The sequence below is a fragment of the Astatotilapia calliptera genome, chromosome 8 (genome assembly GCF_900246225.1).
Source record: "Astatotilapia calliptera chromosome 8, fAstCal1.2, whole genome shotgun sequence".
Lineage (NCBI taxonomy): Eukaryota > Metazoa > Chordata > Actinopteri > Cichliformes > Cichlidae > Astatotilapia > Astatotilapia calliptera.
In genome coordinates this window covers 24,623,259-24,650,515 of record NC_039309.1, presented here as the reverse complement: position 1 = coordinate 24,650,515, position 27,257 = coordinate 24,623,259, and the positions used below count along the sequence as shown (strand labels likewise).

The following is a 27,257-nucleotide window of genomic DNA, read 5'->3' as shown; positions in this document are numbered from 1 at the left end:
TGTAAATTCAGCTGTGAGTTTTTATTTATTTCACTGTAACAACCCCAGAAAAAGACATTTGTTTAAGATATTGTTCTTGTATAATTTCTGAAGTAATGCACATCTGATCTACCAAACTTTGAAGAGAAGCAATAAGGAAAACAAAGAGCTTATTGTTGAAATTATCCTTTGTTAAGTTGCTGTGTGTCCTACAGAGAGAATGACTGAGCGCTCCACCAGGAGCTGCAGTTTTTGTTATTATCTTTGTTTTATGATCTATCCTGTACATTAGGCTTTTCAATGAGTACAGTAGAAAAATACAATTTTAATTTAAGCAAAGATCAGTTCGAGTCTGCAGGGATGGGATAAGGTCCTCGTGGCTCTAAACAGTCAGTCATCTTGTGGTGTCCCCTTTAGACTCGACCTCTGCTTCTTCTGATCCTTCTGGCCCATGATGCGGTACAGTTTTTTTCGTGCGTCTTTCATTCTCTTCATCTTGGCTTCTTCGTCTTTCTCCTTTTGCTGGAGGAACTCTTTATGTTTGGCATGATGTGCTCTCTGGGCCACCTTCTTCTTGTAGTGATGCACTGTGCTCAGAGCTCGTAGCAGCTCCGCCACCTGCCACAACACGAAAAGTCAAAGCAAAGATCAGTTAGCACAGGGTCATCCTGAACAAACTGGGTGTTGTGCTGCATCGTTTCTGTCAATCATTGCAACGCTGTCAGATCAGTGATTAATCTGGCACCACAGCTCTCTCTGGTTTGGCAGCTTCATGTTCTCAGTATATATGAAAACCTGGACATTCAGCTAGGCTCTGTTTCCTCTCCACCTACACTAAGACTATCACTTACTGTGTTGGGACCACAAATTCTTAACGAGCTGCAGCACTCATACCGTAAAGTCAGGTTGTGCTCACCTTCCTCTCATGGGGCTCGCGTATCACACTGGCTCTCTTCAGGTCTCTGGGCACCTTTCCTTTGGGTTGCAGTAGTTTGGGTTTGCTTTTAAAGGGGAGGGCCTTCTGCAGCTCCTTGGGGATGTGGAGTGGGTTGAAGTGCCTTGGGGCTCGGGTTATTGGCTAGAAGGTAAACGATGACAAGTGAGGGTACACACAAAGACAGAAGAGATGATGACAATGACAAACACTACACAGCCAGGATTTGGTACTGGTTCACACATCACCGAACAGTTAAAGAGCAAAGGTTTGCATACTACAGATTCCTCTACAGTTCATATATATTTCTGAACAAGTGTCACGTTTACCTTTTCTGTGATGCAAAACAATTCAACAACAAACTGATCTGATCACAAATGTTGTGCTCTCTTCATTAAAAGGACAGTTTGAGCTTTTTACGTCTTATTGCAGTTCTATTAGTTTCATATTCAAAGGCACACTGGCACACTGAAATAGCACCTCCAAGTCTGAGGCCACGGTCCTCAGGTGGAAAAGAGTGGAACCTTCAACATTGATGCTTTGTTTGTTTTTTGTACGATTATCAGTTAAATAAAGCCTCTAAATGCTTCCCTCTTCATTTAAACGTGATACGGTGATCCCAGCACTTCCTGGGAAACAGGGTTGCAGTTTCAGTGTTTCAGGGAGCAGATCTCTGTTTCTATCTGTTCTTCACTTGTGCACTTTAGAGTGGTCATCAGGCTGAGTCTACCTTGTACAGCGAGTCAATGCTGGGCTTGTTACGGACTCCCAGGTCATGTTTGAGCTGCCCCACGGTCCTCATGCCCGACCAGCTGTCCTTCTGGCCAACAGGCAGCAGCAGTGAGGTGACGGGGTTGTAAAGCTGAGGAATACTGACTGGATACCAGGAGCGCAGGAACACAATATCTGCAGAACAAACACCGACACTAAGACACGGAGTGGTAGACACACATCACTGAAACATAAGTTAATTAATCATTTGGATTTGATCAATTTACGAGATTATAATCTGCATTATTTTTATTTCCTAGGAACTGGCAACAACTCTTTGTCCTTCCTATAGGAGGGTTTAACTGGTTTAAAGCCTTAATACAATGTAAGAGCTGCAGGGACACATAGTATTTATAAACTAACAGTAAAGTCAGCAAAAACAGTCACCACTCATAAGCAGGCGGTCCTCAAACGTGGCTCTGAAAGCTCCCGGAGGAGTCGACAGCGCCTTCTTTATCTGACCTCTGACCCCCGACACCGTTCGTATAGAAGCACCTTCAAATTTAGCCACCTCCAGCACCGTGTTAAACATGCCCTGTGGAGAGAGGGAGCAAACCGTCAGCATTACACAATCACCTTCATCTCCTGCCTTTTAAACGAACAGCACAAACATGAACATGCTTCCTCCTACAGCTACACACGGAGTAAACAGTGACGAGCGTCTTCCACTGACTTTGCTTATCGACTCTTTGGTGACCCAGTAAATGATGTTTCTCTAAGTGTTTTTAGGTAATTAGTCTATTTACATGCTGACATAAAGTGAGCTTCAGATGTAGCGTACCTTGATGAAGCAGGTGTTTTGGAAGATCTTATAAGGGTAACCAATTAGTTTGAGCTTCTTCACAATAGTGACTGATTTATCCAGGTCCAGGACGACTCCTGTGGCTGCAATGCGGAAATTAGCCTTCACAGAAACACAAAACAGGACTTTGAGATTCAATGAGAGTACTTTACATTAAAAGAATTGATGCCACCTTACAAAAGTACACTAACAAGCCTCTGTCTCCAGGTAAACACTCACTTTAACTCCTGATACTGACTGAACAGCCAGAAAGCCGGTGCCCTGTGGAGTGATGGGACCTGCAGAGAAACAAAGGTTAGAATTTATTTCATCAATGTAAACATCGCAGAGACGTAAACTTTGACACACACTGAGACGCACCTGTGTACACAGAGCTATACTGCAACAGACTTAAATACTAAACGTTCAGTGTAAGCTACCACAGCTGCAATGACATGTAAAAGTCATAAACCCACATTTTATTCTCAACATATCACATGTTCAACCTGAGAAAATGAACCACTTGAAGACAAATATCAGGCCATGATTAGCACTGTAGAGACGAGGAAAACACGTTTTCTTTTTTTATTGTGATTAAAATGAGCAAATCTCTGGATTTAGTTTGAATTTAAACTGTACGCAGCATCCAAACATTTTTGGAACTGGTGTTAGGTATGTGCTTCTACTTCCTGAAGTCTTACTCTCATTAGAAGCCTGAATAAACGTATCGTGTGAAGCCATTCAAAGTGTAGTTGAGACACGCAGAGTGAAATCTGCGTGTAAACCGCAGTCATGCTCTGAATGCAGCTCACCCCAGATCGAGGCTCCACAGTGCATGTGTTGCGGTGTGTATTTAAGCAGGCGGTGGCGTCCATTGTGATCCTCAATATGATAGAGAGGGATGGTCTGGAAGCGGCGCCAACCCAAGGACAGGATCAGGGGGTCCCGTGTCTTCAGGATCCGCTCATACCAGCGGTGCTTCTTCAGGCGCATCTGACATACACAGAGTACAACATCTTATTTAACCATTATATCTTAATAAGGGTATTTACAGATGTGGGAAGTAACAAAGTACAAATACTTCATTAGTGCACTTAAGTAGAACTTTCAGGTATCTGTACTTCACTATGTTTTTACTCCCTACATTTTTATTTTACAGCAGAACTTTTGTTCTCTTCTTTGTTGTTCCTCTTATTTGATCAGGTCTCTTCCCTTTGCACAGATTGCTGGCTGGAAAGGACGGGAACATTTCTTTTTGTTTTCTTTTTAGGGTCTGCTTTGTTTACATGTTTTCAGGTGTTTTGTGCTCTAATAAAAAGCAAAAGAAAACATTTTAAGATGTATACAATTTATGGATTCATATACAGATATTTTTAAGAATAATCATTCTATTCTTATTTCATTAAGAACCTTTGAAAAGTGCAAATGTAGCACATACCTGCAGGTATCCTACATTGCCTTCACTGGTTCCCAGGCCTCCGATGATGACGGGGTAATGTGGGTCAAAGTTCGTTACAAACTCACAGGGTAAGGAGGAAATTTCTAATCGGACGTACATCCCTGGCCGGAAGCCTTCATACTGCACTCTCGACTCATCGTCCATGTCTTCAAACTCAGCTCTGTTCAGCTGAACAAACAGTGGAAGAATATGAGACATAAACAGAGTCTTAAATGTGAACGTCAGACTGATGGACAGTCTACCTCCGCCTGCTTCTGCATCTCCTCCTTCAGATCGTCGAAGTACGTGGCGTCACCATCGTCGTACTCCGTGTCGAAGCGCTCCTTCAGTCTGCGTTTCTTTTCAAGGCGCTTGTTCTTCTGCACCTCCTCATCATCCATCTTCACCTGTTGGTCTTCATCGTCAGTTTCATCTTCATCACTTTCACTTTTCTAATGGTAAAAAAAAGTGTGCGTGACAAATAACCTTTGTTACATTTTTGGGATGGGTTTGTAGATATGTGCCCCCCCCCCGGGCGTACTCAGTAATGCTGGGCTTACACTCTGCGATTTTTGGCTCATTTTGAGCCGATTTTTCAGCCGTGCGACCGCTTTGGTGATCGGTCTGAGTTTGGCCTTCATCGTGTAGTATACGTGGGGTAACGAGGAGCGATTAACACCTCACGACCAGCTCCCCATCATCAATCGCTTGGTCGTGAGGCTGTCGCTGCTCACGCTGTGCACGCGCAAACACATGTCGGTGAAAAAGACGGCGCAGCACGGCGGTGCAGCGTGTGATCTGGACACAAGCGATGGAGGCACAACCTGTAGAACTTTGGAAAGCTCATCCGAGCCTTTTCGATGTGGCCTCACAGAATCATCACGACCACAACAACCGTGGAAATAGTTGGATCTACATTGCTGCTCAGTCACAGCTGCTTGATCATGTTTTTCATTAGCAATTTAGCAAAGTTGATGGTGGTGGTGTGTCTGTGTGAGTGAAAGACAGAGAGCGAGCGACAGAATTTCTGTTATAACCTTCATGTTACGGAGGCTCAGTGTGAGCACTCAGGTCGATCAGAGCCGTATAGTGTGACCCTGCATCGTGACCTACTAACTTCTAACCCCTGCGAGTCAATCGTGCAGTTTGAGCAGAAGCTGAATAACGCGACTGAAAGAAAACGCAGTGTCTGCCCAGATTAAGTAAGTGTTGCTGATTATTTTTCATTCCCATCCACCACATTGATACCACGCTGTATTCTGAGTCACGTACCTCGGCCTGATCCTGCTCCCCAGTCGTGCCTTTGTGAACTTTTCCTGTTTCCAAATCTTCAAAGTCACCGTAGAGCTCCTCTACATATAAGAGAACAGAGTACTTATGATGCATGGTGACAAATCTACTCTTAGCTGAAAGTCTTTGTAATCAGTCACTGTCACATTACTACTGCACATAACTGAACTCAGGTGTTTTCGACCAGCTCTGAATACAGCGAACAAAACGCTCCTCCCCCTGAACTCTTACCGTCTTCTTTGAGCAGCGTTGCAGCATCCTGGCCTTCCTCCCATTGACCCGTCACAAAACAATCCCTGATTGAGTTCAACATCTGAAAAAGAAAACAGACCGACTTATTCTAATATTCTTGACAACATCAGCTGCTCTTGAGTCGGAGTTCTGTTGGAAAATACCGGACCTCTTCTAATTCCCAATTGTGGGAAATGTCGGGGTTGAAATGGGAGCAGTCTAAAGCGTCGGCCTGAACTTTTTTGCTTTTCTGCGGGCGATTAACTCGAAACAGTCCGCCAAGCTCCTCCTCCTCCTCCTCAGAATCTTCCGCCTCCACCACTGCAAAACAAGGATCAGCAGCGCTTGTCAAGATCACATCCTCGCGTATGTGATGCAAACATATCGCTGAGTAGTTATGGAGGACTGATGACCTACTGTCAACATTACCATGCTTCACCGGGCCAATGGCAACAGTAACTAACGCTGGCGTCAATGATCAATGATCAGAAATTAATTTTCATGAAAAATAATTTAATCCTGATGAATCCAGTGAAGTGTGAGTTTGTTTGTTTTATACCTGTCCTACACAAACATTATTGGTTGTTACTGATGAAACAAACAGGATACCTGAACCATAAACCAGCTTCCTCAGGTTGGGGGCAGCTTCCTGATGCCGCAGAAATGCTGCTGATGCTTTCTGCTGCAGGCCCTCCTTCCACTTGAACGTCCCTACAGACAGATCACAACCAGGAAGGACAACAGTTTGTTTTTTAGCATAAAATTGAACATAAACTAAATGTAAATAAACCTGAATGGTACTTACCCTGCTCCTCCTCTTCATCACTGTCATCGGCACCAATCTCCTCTTCCATCGACTCATCGTCTTCATCTCCATCCTCCTCATCATCACTGTCTTCCTCTGACTCTTTAGAACAGTGCCCAGAGTCTCCGGCTCTCTCGGCCTCGCCTTCTCCTTCGCTGTCCGCCTCGCCCCTCTCCAGCTCATCCTCGCTGTCTGCAAACGCTGGTGCCTCTGCGATCACCTCCTCCTCTCCTTGCATCTCCTCCAGCTTCCGTTTCTTTACCGGGGGAGTGCTGCCTTTGGTGGCTTTTTCAGATTTATCTCTCACCTCTTTGAGAAATGTGGACAAATCATCTTCCTCTTCCTGGTTCTCCTGGTCACTGCCATCATCATCCTCATCACTGCTGGACCCACTAACGTCATCCTCCTCCTCCTCCAACCCAGTGAAGACCACCTTCCTCCTCTGTGTTTGTGTGTGTGCATCCCAGACATGTATCTCTCGAAGTCCCTCCTGCACTCTAACACAAACAGGACAAATATCTGTTACACAATCTTTTTCAAACAATCGATCGCCTGTTACTTTGTGCGCCTCAGCAGACGTGTGTGTCTGTGTTGTACCTGTACGGTTTATGAACATGGCTTGTTAGCCAGCTAGCTGATAGCTCCGGCTCACACTGCATCACCACACTTACAGCTGTCATGGAGAACTTTGTGATGTCTTACCCACTCTGCTCGCTGATGTCTGTGGGGTCCAGGCCAGCAGAGCCACTGAAGAGCGAGACCTTACTGGCAGCCATCTTGGCGTCTAGAGTGACATGTGTTTCTATGAGGGACTGGACCAGCTCTGTGGTAGGCCGCACTTCCTCCTGCAACAGGGTTCGAAGCATTACTTCAACCCTTGAATCCTGGGCCAACATTTTACAAATGCACTTCACACCGTTTAGATGCAAGCTACACACTGCCATCTCGGGAATACCTGCAGCTGTTTGACGTGGTTGGCTGGGAGGTCGATGTAAACGGCATCTTTGTCATACACGACCCCTCCGACCCCGGCCATGGGTGCGTAGAGCAGACGCTCCTTCTCATTCAAGGCCCTCTTCTTCTGAGTACCAGGCAGCGGACACGGGTCTGGCAGGAAGTTGACGTCTGACATCTGAAAGTCTCCTACACCTACAGACGGGACAACACACAGCACATCACTCCAGTGCTTTCATGGCTTTGTTTCATACTGTCAGTCTGCTGCAAAGCGCTCCGTCTGTGTACCTGGTATATGGACCTGGCCTTTGTTTTTCAAATGTGTCCCTCTGAGGTAGCCATACAAGGACACAGTCCGATCACACTTGGGGTCTGTTCTGAGCCTCTCGGGGTCGGTCAAGTCCTCAATACTGAGGAGAGTAAGACAAGAGCAAAGACTGAGTTCACAAAACCCCAAACAGTCGCTTAAAGAAACATCTCTTTAAACATGTACACACACTAAATGTGATCATCTTTGATAAACCAACACGGTAACCTTCTTAATAACCTTCTGAACCATGACACACTCGGCCTGTTTTCAAAGCTGTGAGGGTCTTTGGGGGGGTTAGGGTTAGGTCTGTGTGTATTGCTGAGCCTTGGCTCCTGTCGGTCATGGTCAAGGAGGTTTGGGTTGGCTGCCTGGGCTCGTGCTGGGGTGGCCGGCCTGTGGCGGCGTCAGCTGCCTGTTGTCTCTGGTTCTCGTAGGCTAAGGTTGGGCGATATGTAGAAATTTTCCAACCAACAAATGTCAGTTCAATAAATGACGATGGGCGACATATTCGTGCAGGCGTAGACGCTCTGATGGGCAGAGCACCGTAATCATGCACGGACTGATTTGTGCGTTTAGAACTCAGACGTTTCACTTGGAGGGAATATTTTACCTTCCTTTCTTGTTTGTTTAAAGCTACTTCTTGGATTATTTATTTATTTGAGACACGCCAAAGCTCACAAAAGACTTAACGTTACGTGGGAGATTTTTTTATGCTCGCTGGAGGAAACATTTGGATTTTTTAGCTTGCTTTTTGTTTAACTTTGTATCTGTTGTTTGGTCGAGTGTCAGACAGATAAACACTGGAACGGCCTGTAAACACGGTTAGTGTATTTTTCTGAACAGAGGCTGCTGCCTCTCCTTCCTTTATGAGTTTGAGTAAATGAATCACAGCTGGGAGATGGCGCCGTTAAAATGGCGCTGTTAGCAAACTTACTCACAGCAAATAAATCAATAAATCGCTCTTGTAAAAACGATCAGTGAAAGGTTCAGCCTTCTTCTTCATCCTGGCGTTGTTGCCGCTGGTGCAGGGTCCGCTCTTCGGCAAAGGTTTCTCCATTTGGTTCTGTCCGAGGCGTCCTCAGGTGATGCGTTGACGGTGTTAAAGTGAAAGGCTCAGCCTATCGTTGATAAATTCGTACAATCGCCCAACCGTACGTAGGCGCCCCATCCTGCCTTCTATGGCTGGGATGGGCGCACAGATGTTGCAGTGATGTGTGGCCTTCATTTGCAAGTGACAAAGTCTCTCTCTCTCTTTCTCTCACGCACGCACGCACACACACACACAGACACGCACACGCACGCGCGCACACACACACACACACACACACACACACACACACACACACACCTTTCTCCATTCCTTTTGTTTTTTCCTTACAGGTGCAGCAGTGTGTGATACATTGTGCATTTCCTACTACACCCCCTCCTGCCTCAGCTTACACATAGTCATACTTTACTATATTACATATAATTTAACACCTGAAACAACCCTGATAAAAAATATTCAATAAACAGAAGCAGCACATGAACCAAAGGAGCCCACAGAGCACGTCAGGGAAAAGCAAACTGTGTTTAGCAGCACTCAGATCATCACTCTGACTGCACGGCTGACCAGACCGGATTAAAAAACACTGGTCCAACAACAAGCTACACGTTGAGCAGCTGGTATATCATCGCCTCAACGCCATCCTTCGTTGTGTTTGTTTGTTCGTGTCGCATACAAATGCCACCGTGACACTCTTTGCTGCTTTGTTGTAACAGTACCACACACATTAGGTGGTGCTTGACTGGTGGAGTACAGGCATTGGTTAATCCGGTGACGATTAGCATACAAACTGTTCTACCACAGCTGCCTGGTGCACAGGGCCAGGTTTGGACTACAAGCTCAACTGTCTGCCTGAGAGGATGCTCAGTGACTGATTTACTTCTTGTGAGGGAGCAGGAAGCCCCACTGACCGGGCTCTGCGTGCACCCTTTTAAATGCAAAATGCATCTCAGTGCTCTCTGAGCCATTTCAGCACGCCGTGTGAGTCGACACCTTCTAGTCTGTTACTTGGTCAAAGGAGGCTCACAGCTAAGCGTGTCCCTCTGTGGGAGTCATCCCTGGTATTAGAGGCAGTTTCTCAGCCACCATTTGAATTCTAAGATGAAGATGATGCTGTTGCTTGCTCTTGCATCAGTGAAACACTGTCCTCCTACATTAACAGTCAGTATTTCAGATTAGCTTATGTGGCAAACTGGGAGTGTGCGCATCTGTAGAGCAAAACACTGAGAAACCTTTACTCTTGTAACCCCTGTTCTCTGATAATATGTGGAAGGTGTCTCACCAGATCACCTCTGCAGAAAGCTTGTCGTTAACGTTAGACTGAATGATTCTTCAGCACCTTGTAAATGAAAATGTACGGCTCCATCTTAATGCAATCATGTGTATTTACCAAGTTTGAGTTACTGGTACAAACACGACTTTAGGCTGAGCATTAAGGAAGCTACAGACAACTGAACAGTCGTAAGCACTCACCGGTCAGCCAGGATGTAGGGATGGGATGTCTGCCACACCAGAGGACGAAACTTCATGACGGAGATGAAGCGGCCGAGGTTCTTCACCTCCTGGTTCTGATACTCACCATACACCATGCCAGACAGATAAAACAGTTTGGCCCCCTGGTGGTTGAGGCACAACAGGTCACAATGTTGTCACAGGCATACAAGGTTTTACATCAATGTGCAACTTTTTTCCAGGAGTACAGACGTGGGTTTACCTGGTACACCTCAGTCCAGAAGCGATGTTTGAGGTTTTTCTTTGTCTTTCTCAGAGTCTTGTTGTTCTTGAATGCATCCAGATGAGTCAGCACGCCCATGATACGAGGGAAACCGTGTACTTGACAGATATTGAGAAACTCAAACGTCTCCATCTCAAAGCCAAAGCTGGCATCAATCAGCATCAAAACCTGGAGACAAAAGGAAGCAAAGCATTTCTATCGTTTTATTCATTTTACAACTTCCAGTCAGAAGTCACGAATGTCCTGCTCATTTTTAATAACTTCTTTGAACTGTTATTTTATAAACTGGGTGTGCAAGTTTATGTTGGATAGTCTCCAACACACAAAGGGTTGTGGACCTGGCTTTTAACCAGAGCCCCCAATCCTCCTTAGGGTAGCAGCTGGAGCTCTGAGGGGGCAGAAGCTCAGCATTAGCATGCTTCCCATTTCAAAACCAGTTTTGATGCGCGTCTAGTTTTTGATTTGCTGTGAAGTTAAAGAATCGGGACGTCGTTTGCCTTCATTTTTCCATCCACTTGGTGCAATAGCACTGATAGCTGTATATGAGCCCGTGTAGATCAGAAACAATCTAAAATGAAACGTATGCTGTATTATTATTCCAGTTATTTCCACAGAACAGTTCAAAGAAATATTTAAAAGCCCAGAATGACCACAACATTAACGAGTATCTGTAAACGTGTGACCACAGCTGTAGCTCAGCACTCTCTTTACCATCTATGTCAGCACTGCTAACACGAGGACATCTCACATCACAGCACCTTTATCTGTTTTAGATTTAAGCTGTTTATTGAATCATATTTAGAATTTCATTTATTGAGCTCTTCATTTTGCAGAGGTTACCTTTTGTTCAGTGATACTGTAGTTATTTATTGAGCTACATGGTTTTTCATATTAGTCACCATTGAAACTAACACTGGATTCATTGGAAACACTATCTTTGGTGTGCAGATTGGAGCATCACAGGAGCGAAACACCAGCTTTCTGATTAATAAATGAGCCGATCGACCTCTGCAGCCACGGCCGACCCCCCATTTGTTGGCGAGTTATGACATTCGTGTTTTTCTCACCCAATAAAGGCAGATTTAACGTATCAGTTTACTCTTTTGAAACACTTACCAGGTCAGCCACCTTTGCAAGGTCGATCATTGAGTTTATGTCATTGTTACACTCCATGAAAGTCAGCCGACGCTTCTTGCCTGGAGCAGCACAAAATAACCAATTAACATAAACGCACACATACAAATAAATAAAGTAACATTATGGACGCATACAAAAAGATTTGTTACTGTGTATTTATTGTTTCACCAAGGCCAAAACCTCTTTTAAGGCCCTTTGCTGAAGTTTTAATGAAGGTTGTGCTAAAGCCGCGATTACACTTTCTACGGATGCAGTGGTGCACAGCACACCATCACTGGACTCTAGCAGTGGAGGTGTGTTCAGTACTTGTCTGACTGTGTTGTGTCAGGTTTAAGTTTGTGTTTCAGGAGTTGGGCGCTCACCAGAAACGATAGTTACAGGTCCACATATGTCTGTGAGCTTCTGCCGGGTGAAGTTTTTGATCAGGCAGCGGATCAGGGTGCTTTTCCCGACCTTAGGGGGGCCAACAACGACAATCACAATTGGAGGCGGTTCCAGGGGAGTCCGGTCTACAACAGGCACGTGGTGTTTTTTGGTTTTTATGTCCTGGGCCCTTTTTGAGGAACAAACAAAAATAAACACCAACACAGTCTGAAGACATGAACTTGACTCATCTTATTATCTAATGCACAACACTGACCTGTGGAAGGTTTTGGCCATGCGGACCGCAGATTGAACTGCAAATGCTTTGGGGTTGCGTTTGCGTTCATCCTCCTCTGTTGAGCCATTTTGTTTCTTTAGCTTCTTCTTCTCTGCCTTTGGGCCACTGTGCTTCTGCTGATGCTGCTTCTGCTTCTTAACTTTCCCATCCATCCTGTCTACTACACACACTGTTCACATGCAGTTTGACTGGAATCTGTGGACAGAGAACAGGTTCCACTCAATTTATAGGTATGGACAGGCGTCATCAACGTGACGAAAAAAAGAATTAATATGAATTAATATGAAAACATTTTGATTTGATTTTTCAGTTATATGACATGTATGTACAACTCTTTTGCTTTTTCATGATACTTAGGACAGTTATGACACGGCATAATACAATACAAGGAATCTATGATATATTAGTTGACCCTTTGCTTTTATTCGAGCATTCAAAATGATCACATCTTAGGATTTTCCCCCACATAACTAAACCTTTCAGCCAAATTTCGTGGAGTCAAAAGACTTGATATTCATCACCTTCATTATGCATCATGTATTAACTTTTACAGGAAATATTTGTTTCTGGGATGAATTTTAGTGGAGAAGCAGGTATAAAGTGATATAACATTCAAATAAACATGTATGTTTACCTCTACTGAACCACAGAACTTCAGTCAACTGAATTAAATTTCACCTCATTATTTACACTTTTTACTTAAGTATATTTTCACAAATAAACAGACTTAATACACACAGGAGTAGTTGACTGTACTCCAAGTATTAACACACACACACACACACACACACACACACACACACACACACACACACACACACACTCCCAGTCACCTAGAGCTGGCTTCCTCAGCTCTTCATCTTCCTCCACAGTTCCTCTCAGAAGCAAACACTTTCTCTAGATACACAAAGGCATTCATAAATCCTCGTGCTGTTTTAAAATCCATGTTGGAAAACGCGAGAGGACACTAATACACATTTTGGCTCTAATATTAACAGAAGCCACAACATCAGAAGGACCCAGTTTGTCTAAGATATGGAAAATGTCCCCTCAAAAAGCGACACTACAAAGACAACCCCTGCCTCCATCCAGTGGGATACTTCCTTGAGAAAACCGATATGACTCAGGTACTTTACAAGCCGACAGGTTCGCTCTGTGAGCGGAATTTGCCTTTGTTGAAAACATGTCTGTCAGCCTGGAGGACCAAACACTGCGGCCGGCGTCTCTGCTAAACCTGCGTGTTTATATGAAATGTGCGGGAGAAATACAAAGCACAAGTGCTACTACCTTAAATTAAACCAGTTGTAATCCACTCCACGTTAACACCCGCTTTTCTTCGTTTTCACGTGTGAACTGTGACCTCCGGCCCGGAAGTATATGAAAGAGTCACGTTCTAGCCAAACGGGTGCAAACAAAAACAGACGGGAAAGGTTCCGCACGGTGAGCGGCTACAAGTCTCCGTACATTGGCGCCTCCTGCTGGCGGTTCTCTCCGTACTAAGTATACTGATGGAGATTTAAAGCCAAAATTATTTTGGTAAGCGTAATATCAGGATTAAGAGGTGAGCTCCTCCAGGACACGAGCAGCTCTGCAGTGAGTACCACCTCTGGGGTTTATAGTTAGCCAAGTTTAGCAACTGTCTTCCTCACGACTGGAATGTGTTCATTAACACAACTTCAATATAATTACACTAACACAAGTAAATTCCAAATTACTAATTAATTCACATCACATTTAACAGTTTTAATGCCGCAATCATGTCAACAGTCACGTCAGCCTGCATCAACACAACATTTAGAACATTTGGGCTTAACTGGGGCCACGTTAGACAATTACAGGTCAGGTAAGACACTGGCAAATGGTGTAGTCATAAGCCAAGTGGAGTTTGTGCTGGATGTGGTCCAAATGTCATAACATACCGTATATTTGGCCTGAATTAGCACAGGTAAGAATATTTTCATCTATTACCTGATAAGGCGACACATCTGTAACTACCTTCTGTCTCTGACAAGGACATTATTTTGCCAGATATGCTCACACGCTTGAGTCATGATAAAATAATTATACATGAAATTAGCAAATTCAGTCGATGACTGATTGGAAACGCACCTCCCTGTCTATATAAGGACCCATACAGAAATAATTTTGCAGCACTCAAGGTCCCAGTGCACACAGTGATCTCCATTATCCATGAATGGAAGAAGTTTGAAAGCACCACGGCTCTTAGAGCTGGCCTTAGTAAGGGAGATGAACAGGTACCTGATGGATAGTCCAACAGAACTCCAGCATTGCTCTGTGGAGAAAGGAGAACCCTCCAGATGGGCAACCATTTCTGCAGCACTCCACCAATCAGACCTGCATAGTAGAGTGGAGGGAGAGAAGCCACTACCCAGTAAAAGGGACATGATAGCCCCCCTCTCAGACCACGAGATACAACATTTTCTGAACTGAACAGAATCTGAACCTTTTTTTTGGCAGCAGGCACTGGGAGATCAGTCAGGGTCAAGGAAAAGATGAATGGAGCGATGTACAGAGATGTCCTCGACGATGGTAAATGGACTGATTCTTATATAGCGCTTTTCTACTCTCCTGGAGCACATGCTTTTGCAGTGCTTTCTAACTAACATTCATACACATTCATACTCTGATGGATGTAATGGAGAGCAGATGACCTGCTCTACCTCCTGAGCTACAGCCACCTACTCCAAAGTGCTCTGGATCTCAGAAAGGGTTGAAGGTTAGTCTTCCAACATGACAATGACCCTAAGCACACGACCAGTTTAACAAAGGAATGGGTTCAGGTCGATGTTGTGAATGTCCTCGAGTGCCCTGGTTGGACCCCAGAGTTGAACCCAAATGAACATGTGAAAACAGCTGTGTACCAACACTCCTCATCCAACCTGATGAAGCTTGACAGGTTCTGCAGCGAGGAATAGGAAAAATCAGATTCCGACTTAAAAAGACTTAGCATATAACGTTTTTGTTTTTTATGTTTAATATATTTGCAAGAATTTCAAGCAAAGGTTTTTCACTTTGTCATTATGGAGTGTTGTGTGTAGAGTTTTGAGGGAACACGAATTTAATCCATTGTGGATCAAATTATCAATGACCTAACCCCACTAACTGCATGTCTTTGGACTGTGGGTGGATGCTGGAGTACCAGGAGGCAACTGTGCTAACCACTGCTCCACCCATATGTATTATAAGTACTCCTTAAAAGATAAAGGACAATGATGGGAGGAAAACACATGTTAAATAAGCAAAAAAACATCAATACAAAAACACCAGTAGGAAGATACGATAAGTCAAAATACTCTTTATTTTTCTCAGATTTTGAAATAAGATGCAGGTGATCAGGGGGCAAATATAGAAGGGAAGTAACTGGTCAAAAAAAGAGAGGGACATGAGAAGCCTTTGCTCCATGTAAGATCAGGAGGTAAAGAGGATCCTAGGATCATGAAAATGTGCTCGAACTAACTGCACAGTCAAAAATTCTGCTATTTAACTATTTGTTCTTATAGTTTCTTTCTAAATGTTACTCATCATATTTTATACAATTTATCAATACTAGAGTTTCTTTCTTCTGCACCAGCAGCACTCACAGCAGCTGCCAGGTAAACTTAGTGTTGTATTGTTGAACAACTAGTGTGCTTAAAAAATAGTACACTGTTCCAAAAAATAGTAATGTCAAAGTATCTTACTGTATATTTTACAGTTTTGTACTGTCTTTCTAGAATATCAATTATATATATATATATATATATATATATATATATATATATATATATATATATATAATAAAACACAATTTACTTGTTTTGTAAATATATTTTTTTGTGCATATTCAGATTGTAAAAATACATTCAGAAATTTATCATAATTTCACAAATATTTGTTTGTTATGTGAGAGAATGATCTGTTAAATTCAAATGTAATACTATGGAAAAATATATAAAATGATTGAAAATTAATGAGAATAATCAATAATTAAAGGAGTATTTGAATTATAATTGTGCTGAAAATTTCATGTCATCTAGGTCTGATTCAATAATTCAGAGGTAACAAGTGAAAATATAATTAATAGGAATAAAAACTAAAAAAACATATAAAACTTTGCACGGCCACGCTGTGCTAATTATATATTTCAAAAAATAAATGTAGAGGTAGGAATTGGCCTCTGCACCTGGGGTGAGGGTGTGGCCATGAAAACAATGTGACATGCCATTGGATGTTGGGACACATAATAACATGACGCTAAGCATCGGCCAATGAATGTGAACTAACAACCACAAGGTCGCGGCTGCACTGAAAACATCCTAATATAAAAGTATTTTACTGCATTTCACAGTTTTGTTCTGTTCTTCTAGAACATCATTAAAGTTACGTAAATAGACTGATTTCACATTTCAAATGTAAATTAACGTTAAATCACTGTAATGTAATAAAACATCATTTTCATGATTATTAACTGTGTCTGTCTGTACATATGCATATTTAGATGTTAAAATACATTCACAAATGTATCATGATCTCACAAATATCTGTGCGTTATTTGAAAGATCGAACTGTTGAATTCAAATGTAATGCTATGGATTTGATTTGATATACCTTTATTACTCCCACAGGGGGAAATTTCATAAACCTGCCGACCTATTGCACGCAATGGCGGCGCCATCTTACCCTCCGATCATACATACATTACACAAAACATCACATGGGGAAGGAGGTATAACAATGGAAAATGCACCACATGAGGAAAGATAAGGATAACAAAAATCACTCCCCCCAGACTGAGCTCCAACAGGGAGATCAGTTTGAGAACAGAAAAAAACATCTCTGCACGTAGCACATGAAAACAACTTGTCAGTCTGTCCCAGGGAATGCAATCCATTATTATTTAAACCAACTGTTAACTGTATATTTCTGTACATTTACGCATTATGATTCATATTGCCACATTCATTGACCTTGTTTACAGGTAATTTCATTGTTTGATCACGTTAAAATGTTCCTAATTTGATGTCTAAAAGCACTTGGAAAAGGCAGAATCCCATGTAAAATTAGCTCAACAAACTCTACTTTCATTACTGGAAATAACTGTATTTTTATGAGGAAGTTATTTTCTGTTATTTTACGGTAGTATTTTGGCGCCCCAGCTGCCAGAATATTACCGTTTTTTCACGATGTTTTTTTTAACAGTGTAACGTTTGTGTTACACACATTAATAGGACAGAATTTGCTGTTACCTGAGCAGTAGCAAAGATCTCACACTTGATGGTGCCAACAGACAGATTATTTTCCAAAGCAGTATGGCACACTGTGACTACAACAATCAGAGAGGGCTGAAATATTGCCAGCCTAATAGACAAGACACAGGAACAAATAAAACTGTTGTACTAGTGAAGTAGGTACAGGAAGCTGCCGTTTTTCTAGTGTTCAATGAGGCTGACCTGAATCCAGTCCTTTAATGTCAAATCTTACTGTTACAAGCACTCGTCATCATCAGGATTATTATCATTAGCAACATGATGTGAAGAGTCCAATAAACCCGGAGCGGCCTTTGAACTTCCTCTCTTTACCATCAAGTGCTTGTTGTCATTTGGATGATCCATTTTCACCTTGATCCTAATTTAGCAGCATCAAAATGATTTCATCTGGCATGTAACCCTCAACCTAACCTGACACAATGATGTGGATATGGCCTGGAGCGGTCCACCATAGATGCATCACGAGCATTTCTTATAGTTGTATTTTTTTAATCACAATTTGAAATTTTCTGTCTTTTAATATTAGTGACGCAATCAGCTCAGTTATTGTAAAATAAATGAATAAATAAAGTGGCACGACACTATCTATAGCCTGAAAGGTCCATAAGTATTTGAACAATGGCACAAGTTTTGTTATTTTACCTCTGAACACCAGCATAATGCTTTTTAAATAAAAAATGTAGTTGAAGTGCTGACTTCAGCTTTATTTCAAGAGGGTTTAAAAATATTGTAATATGAATTAGAGCCATTTTCATAAATAGTCCTCAGTTTTTAGGAGCTCAAAAATAGTTGGACAAACAAATAATTTAAATCTAAGAATTATTATAATACTTGGATTAAAATCCTTTGCAGTAAGTGACCATCTGAAATGGAGTTGACTAAATTCAGTATTTTCTACTTTAAGGTGCTCTGCTAGGCCTTCCAGGCTTCAGGTTTACCTTCAGTAACTGAAATGTTTTTGGTGCCAGGCAACCAAAACCTAATAATCAAACATGACCACAACTGGACTGGGACAAAAAATGGGCCCTGACATTTTTGCTCCAGGTGGCCACCATGACTGTTAAAAAAACCAAAACAAAAAAACCCAAGAAAAAAAAATCAAAAGTTGTAGAACACCCCAATTTTTCCATTTTTTAAAATTGAAAATGCTGCAGTTTAATGTGTGTCACTTGTAGGTTGTTTTGCTTTCATTCTTCTGTCCAGTTCATCCCAAACCAGCTCGGTGGGGTTTAAGTCTGGAGACTGTGCTCAACACTCCATGTTTTCAAGCTTGTTCTTGTTCTTTTTTCCCGAGGAAGTTCTGGCATAAGTTTTGGATCATTATCTTGCAGTAGGATGAACCCCTGACCAATACAGGTGCATACCAGAGGGCACTGCATGGTGCTGCAGAAAGCTGTGCTAGCTGTTTTGGTTCAGGGTGCCTATGAGGGAAAAATGTCTTCAAAATGGGCTTTCAAAAAATTTTACCGCCCAAAAAAGTCCAAAAAACTAAGTTCAAAATATAATTAGTGGGCCAAAGAGACTAAATATAACTCTTCTCAAAAAGTGGCTTCCAGAAAGTTAACTAAACAGCATAGACACAACTTAACTCACAAACTGACCTAAACACAAAGAGACAGGAGGGTAACCTTTGTAGTGGTTTGACCCAAACATTTTACACACAAAGAAAAACAAACACCAATAAGCACTGAGAAGAAAAACCCCCATAACTAAACCTAAAACACCCCGTTTCTGACGAGCACTTGGCTGGTCCTGCTGAGCAGGCATTGTGTTTTCAAAGTCCTCAGCCCTTGGTCACGCCTTTTGATTCACTGATCCACACCACCAGGATCTACAGCAGGGGTGTCGAACTCCAGGCCTCGAGGATTTTAGATAACACCCTGGGTGAACACACCTGAATCAAATGATTAGTTCATTACCAGGTTTCTGGAGAACTTCAAGACATGTTGAGGAGGTAATTTAGCCATTTAAATCCCCTGCGTTGGATCAAGGACACATATAAAACCTGCAGGACAGGGGCCCTCGAGGCCTGGAGTTTGACACCTGTGATCTACAGCAAAGGTATCAGAATGTTGTTTGGACTGGAGTGGTGTAGCCAGATGGTAACGAAGAGAGGGAAGGTAGTCAGAACTGATGGGATCGAACTACCAGACGGCAACATCGCAGACATCGAGGACAGCTACAAGTACCTGGGAATCCCACGGGCAAATGGGAACCACAAAGACTTTATGGACATATATGGTTTGATTTGTATGGTTTTGTGGATTGGATAGGTTGTTGTGAACATCTGGTGAGAAATATATTTACTTGACCTGCCTGTTTAGTACTTATTTTACCCGCTTACACTTTCAAAATGTACTTGATTAACCATTTGAAAAGTCAAGATGTTGGCCATTTTTTAAGATGTCCACCAAAACAACATAAAAGAGCACATATTCTCATAGCACCTAACTGTAGAATATATACGCAGATTAATTATATTATTTTGAAAATAATATTCAGTGAGCTTTGTTATGTGTAGACATTTGCTTTTTAACCGATCAACAGATTGTTGCAAGAAACAAAAACATTTCATTAATAGAACGGCAGGAAACAAAATGGAGGAAATGCACCAGTGGAAGCAAGTCAGTGTTCACTGCAAATTACAAGTGCAGCTGCACAGTGCAGTGCAAGCAAGTCAATGTCAATAGCATTCTGCCCTGCACTCATGGTTGCATCCACACTGGCATGCAGCTATGGGTGATAGGACATGCTGAAACAAAGGCACCAGCTCTACCAGCTCATACACTCCATGCACTACAGGAGGTGTATAAACAGGTAACCACATGCAATAAACAAGAAGTACTCTGAGAGTGCAAACCTTTACCAAGGCAACTCACTCTCGGGGCAGTAATTACTGTACAGGGAATAGTATTGTATTTTGTATATATTCATTTTCTTTTCTTTGTTCTCTTTAAACATATTTTAACAAGTTTATATTGCAGTAAAAGACACATTTTGGGGTCAACTTGAAAGAAAAGCAGATGTGAAATTTAAAAACTGAGATTAGAGGTTTTGATATGCATGATATAATGTGATATTTACATTCCCCATATAGCCGTATCTTTTTGAGCACTATTAAGGATAAGACATTTTATGAAAATATAGCCCTAGTCACATTATGTCCCCTTATCCCCTGTCCCAGGGTCAAGTTCACATGTCTTAGTCCAAGTCTGTTTGTGTGTTAGTGTTACTTCCTGTTTTGTTTGATAGTCTCCTTCCTAGTGTGAGTGATGTTCAGGTTTGGGGTTCCTGTGTCGTTAGTTATGCTTTTGTTCAGCTGTGTTCCCATGTGTTTCCACTCCAGTAATCAGTCTCCTGTTTGATGTGATGTTCTCGTTCATTGTGGGTGTTGTGTTTGTCTGTTGCTTAGCTTAGCATGTTGTTGTCAGTTTGTAGTTATTTGCCTATTCTTCCATGCTCAAGTGTAGTTTTGCTTTTGTTTTTCATCAGCAATAAACGTGTGATTTTCAGTTTGATCTCTGTTTGCTGAGTCCTGCATTACAGATCCACTCCCTGCCTGCCAGCACCTCATGACAGTAGGAGTGGACAGCGAGGTCAAGTAAACAAAGTTTTATCAGAACTCATTTAAAACTTTGAGCTATCGTGTTTACATACAGCATGGCACGCTCACAAACGCTACCAAAAACAGAACCTCCTTTGCGGGGGTGACTAGAACTACTAACATAATAATGTGATGAAAGTACAAAATAAATCACTTGTAGGTTATCGTGAATAGCAACAATTATATATCAGTATGCTTCATAACATACAAACTAACACCAAGATGATGAAAATATGTAAATTACATTCCAATTAAATGCAAAAACTAATTTTTCATGGTTTATAACGGCTGCTATTTTGAAAAATGGCAACATTTTCATGTGGCTAATCATGCAAAATTAATAAGTATACAAACGTCCACAATTGTGCCAAATTTGGTGCTCGTATCACCGGTTACACTATTCTGGTGGAAGTCTGACATTATCTGGTCCACTATTGAAGTTAGGGCTGGGTATCATCACTGATTTCTAGAATCGATTTGATTCCGATTCACAAGGTCCCGAATCGATTCGATTCAATTCAATTCAGTTCGATTCGATTTGATTGGAATCGGGGAAATTTTGCCTCAGACAGTCAGAAATATTATAATTCAGATCATGCATCAGTACATTTCCATATTCCATAAACAACTTGTGCAATAAGCAAGCGAATAATGTAGAAAACAGATTTTTAGACGGGAAACTACAGACAGAGAGAGAGAGAGAGAGAGAGAGCTCTACATGAAGTGTGATTTTTATCCTGGTGGAAGCAAAACAGAAAAAGTCAGAGTGAAGTCATGACGATGTTTTTGTGAAGCGTAGTTTGCTGCTTCTTTTGCTGCTGGTTCGGTCAATATTGTTTGGAGAGAGATAAAACCTGCAGCTTCAGAATCAGTGCAAAAAGGGCGTAAACACTATTGTTGTATGCTCACCTTATTACTAAATTAGGCAGAGCACTCTGAATTGAATCAGGACATAAAGCACGGTCTTTATGTTGCTTTATTGAACACTGTCCATCTTACAACTAGCCACTTAACGGGGCTTCCTTCCGACAACAACATCCGGTTCAAAGGTCATCACCTTAAGACATAGCCATATCAATACATGACATCCCCCTTTTCCTTAGACTCAAACTTTAGTTGTAATAACTTTGATGTCTTTTTTTTTTTTTTTTTTTCAACACTGAACATTCTTCTTGTCTTACTTTCTAACAAGTATATAATCTAACTGTCTCACCACACATGTACCTTTCTTTTTTCAATATATACATGTCAAAATACACATATGAACTTGAAACTTGCCAACTTTAAGTTACCTCTTCACCTTAACATATTATAGTTCATTTCACCACAAAATCACGAAACCTCTCGGGTATCTTTTTAGCCCTCTGTGATCTACTTGGTCTCTCTGGCCCCTGGGAGCCCTCTTGTGGTGTTGGAGTGAAGGTGTCAGTCTTTGTGGGTGTTTCACCTTCCTCCCTTTCAGGTATTGTGTCATAGTGTCCTTCTCTGGTCTCATTCGTCTCGTATTTCTTCACATGTGTGGTATTCCGGTGATAGCGAGCTCCTGTTGGTGATTCAATAATGACTTGGTTTCCAGTTCTGCTTACAACTTTGTGTGGTGTTGCGTTGAATGGTGTTGTAAACTTGTCCACTTTGTCTTGTTGAACCAGCACTGTGTCTCCCGAGTCAACTTTTGAATACTCAGCTCCCCTTCGTTCATCAGCATAAATCTTTGATTTTCCTTTCTGTTCAGCGTCTCTGTCACGCACGTCCAACTCCGTTGTTTTTGCCTCACTGATGTTCGGTAACTTTCCTCTCATTTTGCGGTTGAACAGTAGTTCTGCTGGACTTTTGCCCGTGGTTGGATGTTCAATGCTGCGATACACTGTTACATATTTTCTTAGCTCTCGTTTCCAGTCAAGTCCTTCGGCTTGTGCGATCCTGATTCTTTTCATCAATGATGCATTTTGCCGTTCCACTTCTCCATTTGCTTGAGCCCATTTTGGTGTAGTTCTTATATGTTTGATTCCATTAGTTTCACAATATTCTCTGAACAGCTCAGATTTGAACTGTGGGCCGTTATCAGATTTGATTGTAACTGGTAGCCCATGTCTGCTAAATATACAGTCAATAGAGTCAATGACTTTTTCAGCAGTTGTAGATGACATTACATCATACTCATAGTACCGACTGTAGTAATCTATCAGTACAAGTATTGAGTGGTTCGAAGGTAGCGGTCCCAGTAAGTCTACCGCCACATCTTGCCATGGTCCATCTGGTAAAAGTGTGTTTCTCAGTGGTTCAGGTGGATCTGGTCTGGCTACTATTTGACATCCGTGACAAGCTTTACAAAACTTTTCTGCAGCTTTGTCCATCCCTGGCCACCAAACGTTTGTTCTAAGATGCTGTTTGGTTCCAACAATTCCTAAATGTCCTTCATGAGCTAGTGACAGTGCTTGAGCTCTGAGGTTTTCTGGCAATACAATGCGAGTTCCCCGCAAAACTATGTAGCCGATGACACAGTTCATTTGCAATGGGTGCATATGTTTTGCATTTTTCAAAGTGTCCATTTTCAATAGCTCTTCGCACTTCTGTTAATTCTGAGTCTGTAGCAGAGGCTTCTTCAACCTCTCTTGTTGTGAGTGCTTTTGGAGTAGCATTAACTGCAACAAATCTCACGTATTCTTCAGATTCATGCTTATGTGTCTCTTTTGACGTGGTGTCAGCCAGCAGTCTTGACAGTGAATCCGCAATGTTTTGCTTTCCCGCAATGTGCACTACTTTAAAGTCATATGGTTGCAGTCTGAGAACCCATCTTTCTATGCGTGTGTGATGGCTGCACTTACAGCCACACAGTGGTAATACCCACCATGTTAGTGTAGAGGCTTATAAGTAACATTGCATTCACATTTCTTTCTTTAAATATAGGAATTTATTTACAGGACAATAAATAACTGGTTTTGGTTTAGAATTCATTCACATATCCACATAACGCTGCATTCTAAAATAAGTGCGCACATTTTAGTTTACACTGTTATGTATGATTAATCTTTTGTTTTCTGAGTTACCTTAGTTGCAGCTGTTCCAGTCCCTTGATTAAGGAGCCAAGAGGTGGAAAAGGGGCGGAGCGAGCTTTAAAGGAAGGCTACAAATTGGTTCACGCCATAACTCGGGACCATGGGGGGGAATTGGAGTTCATTATGTTTGGTTTAGTTAGGTTTTGTGTGTTTTAGCCCTTTTCCTGTTTTTGTGGGCTGATCAGCCACTATTTAAGTTTCCCCTTTGTCTCATTAAGTTAGGTCAGTTTGTTTGAGTTATCAGTTGTGGTGTTAACTTTGAGTAGAGTTTTGTTAGTTTGACCTCTTTTATGGGCCCAAGATTTTGATTCTTTTTGCATGAGTTAACCAATTATGTTTTTTGGGTTAAATAAAAAAATCATTTTTTGGACTTTAACCTGTGCCTAAGTTTCCTTCACTGCTCGGTCCATCACAGCGTGCACAAGGTTTAGATTTCTGGCTGTATATGACCTCTAATGGCTTGTGGTCTGTGATGAGGTCAAACTTCCTGCCATACACATATGGATGTAGTCTCTCACATGCCCATACCAGTGCTAGGGCTTCTCTTTCTGTTTGAGAATATCTTCGCTCACAGTCTGTTAAACTCCGACTTACGTAGCACACTGGTACCTCTTCTCCGTTCTGTATTTGTATTAGCACTGTGCCCAAGCCTACAGGGCTTGCATCTGCTATGACTCTGGTTGGGGCTTCTTTGTCAAAATAGGCTAGGGTACCTGCTCTGGCTAACTCAGTCTTTAGTCTTTCAAATGCTTGCTTTTGTTCTGGCCCGAATGTAAACATAGTTTCTTTTCGAGTTAAACGTCTTAGTGGTTCAGAGAGTGTAGCAAACTGTGGTATGAACCTGCTACTGAAGCCTACCAGTCCAAGAAAGCTTCTCACCTCAGTAGCATTCTTCGGTTCTCGGGCTTCCACCACAGCTCTCACTCTTTCTTCAGTCGGGCCGATGCCTTTCTGTGTCAGCAGTATTCCCATGAATACGAGTCTGTCCATGTTGAACTGACACTTCTCTGAGTTTAGTGTCAGGCCACAGTCAGAGAGTCTCTTCATCACAGCATGCAGGCGCTTATCATGTGTTTCTTGGTCTGGCGCGTGTATGATTACGTCATCTGAAATGTTCTCAACTCCTTCAATGCCAGCTAGTGCATTGGCAATCTCATGCTGATATTGCTCACTAGCTGATGAGACTCCAAATATTAGCCTTTTGTACCGGTATACTCCGTTGTGCACTGCAAATGTAGTTATCTCTCTTGACTCCGGGGTAAGCTCTAGCTAATGGTATCCCCACTTGAGATCGAGTTTGGTGAAGATTGCAGAGCCGTTTAGTCCTTGCAAGATTTCATCCACAGTGGGTATGGGGTATCTTTCCCTGATTATTGCCTCATTTGCTTTTCTCATGTCTAAGCACATTCTGATATCTTTGTCACATTTCTTTGGGAGTACCACTACAGGATTTACCCAAGGTGTAGGTCCTTCTACACGTTCTATAATGTCCATGTCGATTAGTTCATTGATCTTTTTCTCCACTGCATCCCTCAAATGATAAGGTATGCGCCTCAGTGGCTGTGCTACTGGTTTCACATTTGGATCAATGTACAGGCTGATCTGTTTGGTGTTTAGCTTTCCTACTCCTTTGAACACTTTTGGATACTTTTCTTTAAGAGTGTGCTTTAAATCTGTGACAGCCGCCACATTTTCACGTATTTTCAACACTCCTAACTTTATGGCAGTCTTTTTCCCCAGGAGTGGTTCACCATTACCTCTAATCACAATAAATTCAGCCTCTTCAGTCCTGTCACCAATCTTGATTTCACATCTGAATGCACCTTTAACCGTGAGTGCCTGTGCTGAGGAATATGCATATAAATTCCTCTGCTCTTTGGGTACATATGAGTGACATTTTATCTTTTCAGCTTTTAGCTTTTCCCATATGTTTTCTCCCATCACATTACTTGTAGCTCCAGAGTCAACTAACATTTTCAACTCTATTCCCCCAACAGAAAAGGTAAGTTTCTCAGGTATATTATCATCATTTACAGTAAATGCATAATCATCTTGTTCAACAGCATTCACATTTTGTTTCTTTTGTCTTTTTGTACGACACATTTTTGAAAAGTGGTCCTTACCATTACACTTGTGACATGTTTGTCCTCGTGCTGGGCATTTGGGATCTTTGCCCATGTGGTCAGTATAACCACACCTGTAACACTGTCTTTCTGTTTTATTATCATCTTTCATTTTTCCTTTTGGTCTGTTGTTCTTCTCTTTCTTTGCTGTAAAAATCCGGCTGACCGTGTCCTCTCCTTTCTTTTCCCCGGCGACGCTCATCGCCGCCATCTGCTCCTCCGCACGTTCACAGTGTGAAGCCACCTCTAACGTGCGATTTAGAGTTAAGCCTGGACCCTCCTCAAGCAGCTTTCTCCATACATATTCAGAAGTGCATTTACTCAGGATAGCGTCCCGTATCTGGTTATCATTGTCAGCTTGAAAGTCACAGTCTTTTGCAGCTCGCCTCAAACGTGTACAAAATTGTTGCACAGTCTCACCTGGTGTTTGGGACAATTTGTGGAAAGTTTGGCGTGCGTATGCTGCATTCACTTGAGCGCAGTCACCGCAGCGCTGTAATCCTTTGCCTCTCCCGTCTGTGGTAGAGTGGAGAAGACGTCCTGCACGTCCTGTCCGGCCATGTGCAGTAGAAGAGCGGGTCTCCGCTGTATGATCGCGTCTGTAGCATCATCCGTCAAAATAAGACCTTTCCCATCAGCAAACAACTCGAAGGATGTTAACCAGCGCGTCCATCTCGGTCCGAGCGTAGCTGGATCCGTGTAGCAGGCGAACGGTTGAATACCCGACTTTTCCATGTTAGCCCACAAGTTTTTTTTTCGCTAACACCGTGCCGCCGCTGGGTCTACTTCTCACAAAAACAAATCCAGGTCCGTGTCGTCCTCGTCGCCATTGTTGTATGCTCACCTTATTACTAAATTAGGCAGAGCACTCTGAATTGAATCAGGACATAAAGCACGGTCTTTATGTTGCTTTATTGAACACTGTCCATCTTACAACTAGCCACTTAACGGGGCTTCCCTCGGACAACAACATCCGGTTCAAAGGTCATCACCTTAAGACATAGCCATATCAATACATGACAACTATGGCATTGCATATTATGATTATAATGATTTTTAGTAGTAGTCGTAGCATCTTAGACTAAGATCTACTCATGATGCAAATAATACATACATTGAGCATACATGGACACAGA

At 42.2% G+C, this 27,257-nt stretch overlaps 1 protein-coding gene across 2 annotated transcripts; it reads right to left on the bottom strand.

The window, feature by feature from the left end:
* Positions 1–24,145, bottom strand: bms1 (BMS1 ribosome biogenesis factor). 2 transcript variants are annotated; one of them, XM_026177555.1, is made up of 23 exons: positions 23,990–24,145; positions 12,051–12,266; positions 11,773–11,963; positions 11,390–11,469; positions 10,253–10,441; positions 10,012–10,154; positions 7,472–7,593; positions 7,185–7,378; positions 6,932–7,074; positions 6,230–6,726; positions 6,034–6,135; positions 5,594–5,745; positions 5,425–5,506; positions 5,176–5,255; positions 4,167–4,355; positions 3,904–4,092; positions 3,278–3,458; positions 2,706–2,764; positions 2,466–2,588; positions 2,072–2,219; positions 1,644–1,819; positions 896–1,057; positions 1–597 (listed from the first exon to the last, which is right to left on the bottom strand). In XM_026177555.1, exons 2-23 carry the CDS (start codon positions 12,221–12,223, stop codon positions 370–372), a joined length of 3,603 nt encoding a protein of 1,200 aa, XP_026033340.1. In that variant the 5' UTR covers positions 12,224–12,266; positions 23,990–24,145; the 3' UTR covers positions 1–369. The 2 variants fall into 2 exon arrangements, with proteins under 2 accessions (XP_026033340.1, XP_026033339.1); XM_026177554.1 differs by lacking the exon at positions 23,990–24,145 and adding an exon at positions 13,359–13,478.
* Between the last annotated feature and the right edge of the window lie 3,112 nt (positions 24,146–27,257).

Bases quoted from the DNA above. Each gene is read 5' to 3' on its own strand.
- bms1 (XM_026177555.1), bottom strand. From the start codon at position 12,223: ATGGATGGGAAAGTTAAGAAGCAGAAGCAGCATCAGCAGAAGCACAGT. The intron at 10,442-11,389 runs GTAAGTGTTTCA...TTTTGTCTCCAG, and splicing joins TTGCAAAGGTGGCTGACCTG to GTTTTGATGCTGATTGATGC. The intron at 598-895 runs GTGAGCACAACC...GTGTTGTGGCAG, and splicing joins GCGAGCCCCATGAGAGGAAG to GTGGCGGAGCTGCTACGAGC.